At 37.0% G+C, this 6,767-nt stretch overlaps 1 protein-coding gene across 1 annotated transcript; it reads left to right on the forward strand.

Annotated features, from left to right (window-relative positions):
* Window positions 1-1,216: 1,216 nt before the first annotated feature.
* On the forward strand, window positions 1,217-5,367 carry LOC307127328 (uncharacterized protein). The gene is made up of 3 exons (XM_079818472.1): window positions 1,217-1,826; window positions 2,849-3,006; window positions 4,172-5,367. Exons 1-3 carry the CDS (start codon window positions 1,601-1,603, stop codon window positions 4,595-4,597), a joined length of 810 nt encoding a protein of 269 aa, XP_079674598.1. The 5' UTR covers window positions 1,217-1,600; the 3' UTR covers window positions 4,598-5,367.
* The last annotated feature ends 1,400 nt before the right edge of the window (window positions 5,368-6,767 follow it).

The raw sequence follows: 6,767 nt of genomic DNA on the forward strand, positions 1-6,767 counted from the left end.
GGGAAGCTCCTGATTCATTCATGACATCACCACTTCTCTCATGAACTCTTGAGTCATATATGAACCACTTTCATGACGCTTTTTTTTTTGGTCAGTTTTGTAACTTGACACCCACAATTCTCATCAAATTTCAATGTATGGAAAAGAGGATATTCTACAGAAATTCACCTTCTTTTGTGTTCATGCAGTCAAATACATGAGGGTGAGTAAATAATAATCAATTTTGGGTGAACTATTCATTTGTCTATTATCTACATGAAAAGTGTATAATTGTCACTTAGGATTTCCTTAACCTGCTCGACGTACTGAAGTGAATAGTGTGGCATTCCTCCCTAAGTACAATTTGGTCTTAGTTGGGAAAGTGATCTGTTTTCAAAGACCGGAGATTCATGACCCAAAACCATTGTTGGTGAACTCTGTCCTTAGCTCAGGACTGAACAATACACCTTGTTTAGACAGGTGATCTTATTCCTAATGTGAAGAAAGCTTTGAGTGAGATAACAGGCTTAGACGTCTTTTGGAACAAAGGCGTTGGGTTTTAATCTGACAGCAGAATTCCCAGTTGATGCCACACATTCTCCATTTCAGAGGGAAAAACGCTTTCGCCAAAGACAAGCATGTTGATTATAAAAACTCATCAAAGCCTTTCCTGAAGGATTTTTTTTTTTCATTTAGTCATGTTGTATCACAAATGAATGTCATACAAACACCCAAATGCTGCAAATGGGCTTGTAAATGAATGTCAATTATGTGGGCCAATTAGTGTGATGTGTTTACTGTGTAAACAGAGGCTGTTTGTTTGCGCTCTCTGCAGATTTCAACTAAAGCTCTGTTTGGATTGGGTTTTCTTACCGAACGTTTCTCAGCTGTGAACCTTTTGATTCTCCCTTAATGATTTAATATCCATCTGTTAGATCTAAACCTTGTACACGATTACACAGACAGCAAAGCCAGAGCGACAAGCAGGTCTTGCTGGAGGTTGTACGTGTCTTTGAAAGCATTTGCAGCTCATGAGCGGTGCTCCCCCCCCCCCATTTTCTCACCACACTCCAATTCTAAATGTCTGCTTTGTCATATTAATAAGCGAACACAGAAGTTGAAGGGTGCCCGAACTTGTCTATGGAATACTTCAGAATGACAGGACTTTCCATATACTCCTCCCCAAATGGAACTGGGGGATGTTACTCATTTACTCCTTCGGCTTAAGCCGAGGTGTGGATTTGGAGGCATTAGGTGTCACCGTGGATGTCTCCTGAAGAGTGATGCTGAAGAAACCTCTCTTAAATGAAGCATAGAAATCAATGGTCCCCTATGATTGGGTGCTTTCCTTCAAACCCGGCCCCATTTTACTAGGATTAGTAGTCATAGGCGAGTCATGTGACTCAGAGAGAGGGTGGAACTCGCACCTGATTCAGGTGAGAAAAGTAGCCTAGACTCTGGAGCTATGAAGGTCTTCTAAGAAGTTCTCTACCAACTGGATCTCTGGTTTGTTCTTCTGTAGCCCTTCAACGCCTAAAAAGACTGTTCATCACGTAGATAAATTAGACTGTCTATTTCTGGAAGTCTCTCAGGACCAAAAGGACTTTGCTGAACTTGGGCCATGTTTGGCACTGGGCATTTGGTGTCTCCTCTGTCTTCCGCAGTCTTCCACTCTTCGGCTGCACACTTCTTCCCAGCGTTCCCCAGCAGGTTGAGCTCGCCACAGATCCTCATCCCAGGCCCTCTGCTCAGCTACGAGCTCCTGCGCAGTTACCTGCAGCCTGAGCCCTGCAAACAGGCTCTGCTATTGGCCGCTCAATCCGCAGGACACCATGCTGAGAATATCGGTGAGCTCAATGCAACCTGTGGGTTATTTACGTTATAACATTTAATATGACATCTTATATTTTACATGGAGTTTTCATTTGAATATTTATAGTGTGTGTGTGTGTGTATATATGTATATATGTGTGTATGTGTGTATTAGAGTACAATTGTGTATGTGTGTGTGTGTGTGTGTGTGTATATATATATATATATATATATATATATATATATATATATATATATATATATATATATATATATATTAATCTATATCAATTTTTATTTTAAGTATACAGTCCATATGTCATTATCGCAAAATAAACCCTGATATAAGGATCTTGAAGTGGATTGTTTTGTGATAATGACTGCCCTACTTTACTTTATCCCACTTGCTACAAGATGAATAGATATATGTACATGAAATATTTATTTTGTGCTGAAATCACTTTATTATGTGCGACGAAAAAGGCCACATAGTGATACGAGAGGCATTTGGGAAATGGATTGCCTACAACAGCAATCAATTATACAGTTTAATAAATATTTGACCACCGAACCGTAACTGACTAATCAGAATCAAGTATTCCAGAGAGCTGTGTTATAAAATATATAAATAATATATGTGTAATCAAATATGTAAATAAAACCTTTGAGGTAAGATTGCTCTCTTATATAACGTGTTGTGTGGATAAAAGCATGAAAGAAAAAGATACCTCTGTCGGCTAGTGAGGTATAGCATTGGGTGTTGTATATTTATTTAGTTGATTTGCTCTTAATAATACATAGGCCTATGTTTAGCTTTTATTAGGAGAGGCCATTTGTGAATAATATTCTCTCATAATTGTCCATCCTCATTTTACAGTATTTAATAGGATTCAAAATGTTTACAAAGGATTGGCTAACAGCTCGTAACTAACAATCAATTATCCGGCTCTGCTGAAGAGGGCTTAATGAACGCTGCGCTAATTATCCAATCTAGAGCCATTAGTTCCTTGTCAGCCTCTGGCAATTGTCTAATTGGTGGCTGCGATGTGGCTTCCAGATGAACCCCGGCCAGTGAAGCAGCGGCGAGCTCGGGCCAACTACAGCAGCTGGCAGCTGGAAGAGCTGGAGAAGGCCTTCGAGAGCACCCACTACCCAGACGTCTTCATGAGAGAAGCCCTGGCCCTCAGACTGGACCTGATTGAAGCCAGAGTGCAGGTCGCTCTTGCTCTGCTCTCTTGGACTGCTGTGTTTGGTTTTGATTTCACAAAATTATAATCACGCGTTGTTCTTCTTTAAAGAGTTTAAAGAGTTAGTTTCTCTCTTTTCAGCGAGGAGACGCTAGATTGACATGATAACATTATAGAAATTATGTAAGTTACACAATAATATATAATATATATTACACAATTATAACTCATTAATTGTGTTAAAATACAATTTTCTTTGCCATTCTTTGTTTTCTACCTGAACAAAAATCTACTGAAAGACTGGAAAAAAATATTAATTTTGACTAAAACTTATAAAAACTTATAAAACATAAAATAAGAAAAATCTACTTGAGAGACAAAACTTTTATTACTTTTAATATATTTAATATTTAAATATATATTTTTTTATTTTATTTTCCTAATGATTTTCTGAATGCTTTTTTTTTTTATATTTCTATAAAATATTGTATGTATATATATTCCCAGTAGATAATGTTTTCTAATTTTAAGAATATTTTATAGATAGATAGATAGATAGATAGATAGATAGATAGATAGATAGATAGATAGATAGATAGATAGATAGATAGATAGATAGATAGATAGATAGATAGATAGATAGATAGATAGATAGATAGATAGATAGATAGATAGATAGATAGATAGATAGATAGATAGATAGATACATTAGTTTATTTATTTGATAGATAGATAGATAGATAGATAGATAGATAGATAGATAGATAGATAGATAGATAGATAGATAGATAGATAGATAGATAGATAGATAGATAGATAGATAGATAGATAGATAGATAGATAGATAGATAGATAGATAGATAGATAGATAGATAGATAGATAGATAGATAGATAGATAGATAGACAGATAAAATTATATTCTAAATAATTTAGAATTATCCATCTAATCTAATCATTTTATCTATCTTTACCAATTTGTTTTTGGTTTTCTTAATTATTTTCTTAATTATATATATTTTCTACTAAATATTCTTAAAATAAGCAAAACTGGAAATAGAAAAAAAAATTCAATGCAAAGAGAAAAGGTCAATTAAGTTTCTTTGAGTAGATTTATCTTGCATAATTTAAACTAGCTTATATAATCTAAAATAATAATAAAAAACGTTTTTTTCCACCCTGATTCTTCCTCTAGGTGTGGTTCCAAAACCGAAGGGCTAAAATGCGCAGACAGATGAAGCTTCAAAGCCAGGCAGGGGAACAGTGCGGCCGGCACGACAGTGACGACAGACAGATTGAGTCGTCCAGCAGGAACACGGCTCCAGAAATCCACAGCAGCAACAGCCCATGCTGGGACGGGAAACAGGACAGAGGAAGCCCCACTTGGCCCAAACCCTCCTCGTCAGTTATTCACAGCCCCGTGAGCGACGTGCTTCAGCGGCCGAGAGATCAGGACGGGTCAGAGGTGCCCAGCGCGGAGGACTTCCGCTGCTGTAGCATTGCCAAACTGAGGGCGAAGGCCAGGGACTATGAAGCAGAGATCCACAGCACTGTGGCCAAGGCCAGCAGAGAGAGACAGCTGAAGACACAGGTATCTGCCACAGTCCTGGACAGAGACTGAAGCGGATGTGGCCATCGTCCATTACCTCACTATCACACAGGACACATTAGAAATCCCATTCAGTTCGTTATTTATTATCATGCACAATTACACACGCAATGTGGCTGAGAAAAGCAAATGTCATAACTCTAAATTGTTTCGCTTCTCAGATTGCCACGAATGTCATGTATTATTAACTGTGAAGACCATAGTAACTCATAATAATACTATTTTTCTCTTTGTTTTTAGTTTCATTTGATTTGGTTAGTGTTGCAAATATTTTGTAAAATGTGCAAATACTATGTGTTGTTTTACTTTTGTGACTATACAGGCAAATGTGAGGTTATATTGTATCTGTTTTTTTATTTTGTATTTTTATGTGTAGTATTTTGAATGCTCTCACAACAATTCATACACAGCTTTTTGAGGTTGTTTGCATGGCTTTATGCCTACAATGAACACTGGTAACAGCGTTCTCTCAAATGTTGTCGGACTGACAGTGAACAAGAGAAACTATAAGAGGAAACTGTCAGTGATCTCATCGATGGCCAGCTCTTCTATCAGCTATCCTGTTACCCTGTGTGGAAACACAGGATGTCTGCAAGCTGCCACAAGCCCTCCATAAACACAATGGGGATGGCTGAAAAGTGCCTGCCTTGTCTAGCAAATGCTTTTTAAAGACTGCAACACACCTTTTAATGTATGAAACAACTAAATATCCCAAGGCACTCAAGTGAATAAGCGTAAAAGGCCTTTAATAAATCAGGCTAAAACATTAGGCCTTCCTCAGGATACACTGTTTTGTGTATTTTGTCCTCCATAGATGCTGTTTGCGCTCATATAATCATTGCATGATTTTTTTTGTGAAAATTTCATGCTTAGCATTTACATGCTTTTTAAGAAAATCTACTATAATCCTGAGAAATGTTTGTTCTGAGCTGCGACCCTTGAGAACAATATAACTTCTGAACTGCAGGACCCCGGTGGTATATTTGAAAATGTGGACACAGCACCTGTTCCATGTCAAATGAATTTAAAGGTCCTCAATAAGGGAATTTCCTGTGGGATCAGCAGAATCGCAAAGTCAGCTTCATGCAGTGTTTGTGCAACCAAAGCCCTTGTTGAAGAGCCAGAAATTGCATTTGTCTTTAGGTCATTGGTTCTCTGAGCCAGTGTGGAGTAAGAGTGCCCTCCTCTGGGCAACAAGGTCCTCTCGGGTTTAAGGGCATCTCGTCTATGAGATTAAGCAGGTCTGTTTGATCTATAGGAATATCATGCATGTGAAATCTGGGAGAGGATTTAGAATGTAACAGCTTCATCATACTCAGGTTTCTGTCAAGCTATAAATAATCCCATTGATTCTGTGCCCATCCACAACTTGAGATGCTCACTCAAACTTAAAACCATCAGAGGAGGTGGATCATCTGAAATTACACTGAAAACAATCTCTTTCTCTCTGCCTTAGGACAGGATTACATACATGCAGGACATCAACATGAAGACTGATAAATTGTAGATTATGTTTATTAAATAAGATTTAGAACATTTTAAGCAAAATATATCTGTTTTATTATTGTTAAACCAGCTCTCTTCATCACAGGGAGCTGAATTTTTGGTTTGTTTTTCAGGGTTTATATTCGCCTATGCAAATGAGATGGACAGTCTGGCCTTGTTAAGAGGCCATTATACACATTCATATTCATGCTCTAATAATCTGAATTGATTTATGCTGATTGTTGTAAACATCTTCTGCAGCCCCCTGTGGTTTCATCCTAAGCATGTCCCACGTTGTTTACACTGACTTTTTCATAAAAATATGGGTCATTCTTGTTATGAAGTATGAAGTTATGAAGATCACTTGAAAAAAAAAGAGAAAAAGTAATGTGCTTTTGTTGCAATTTAAGGAAGTATTTTTATAAAGCATACACCTGGCTTTCAGAAATATGTCTGGTCAAGCTCAAGCACTGAAACTTTGTTAATTATAACTTCATTATATACACAGAATTATTAGGAAAAGCTAATTAGAACATGGATTACATTCAAAGCAGGTGAACAATACTGCAATTCATTTAAAGATATTAAGGCATTCCTTTTTTTCAGCTGCTTTGAGCATTGAGCTAAACTTATTTTGTTTTAAATCATTTGTAAAAGAACTTTAAAATCTGCATTTAAGTAAAACCTACATAATACA

Source organism: Gobio gobio (assembly GCF_949357685.1).
Source record: "Gobio gobio genome assembly, chromosome: 1".
Taxonomy (NCBI): Eukaryota; Metazoa; Chordata; class Actinopteri; order Cypriniformes; family Gobionidae; genus Gobio; species Gobio gobio.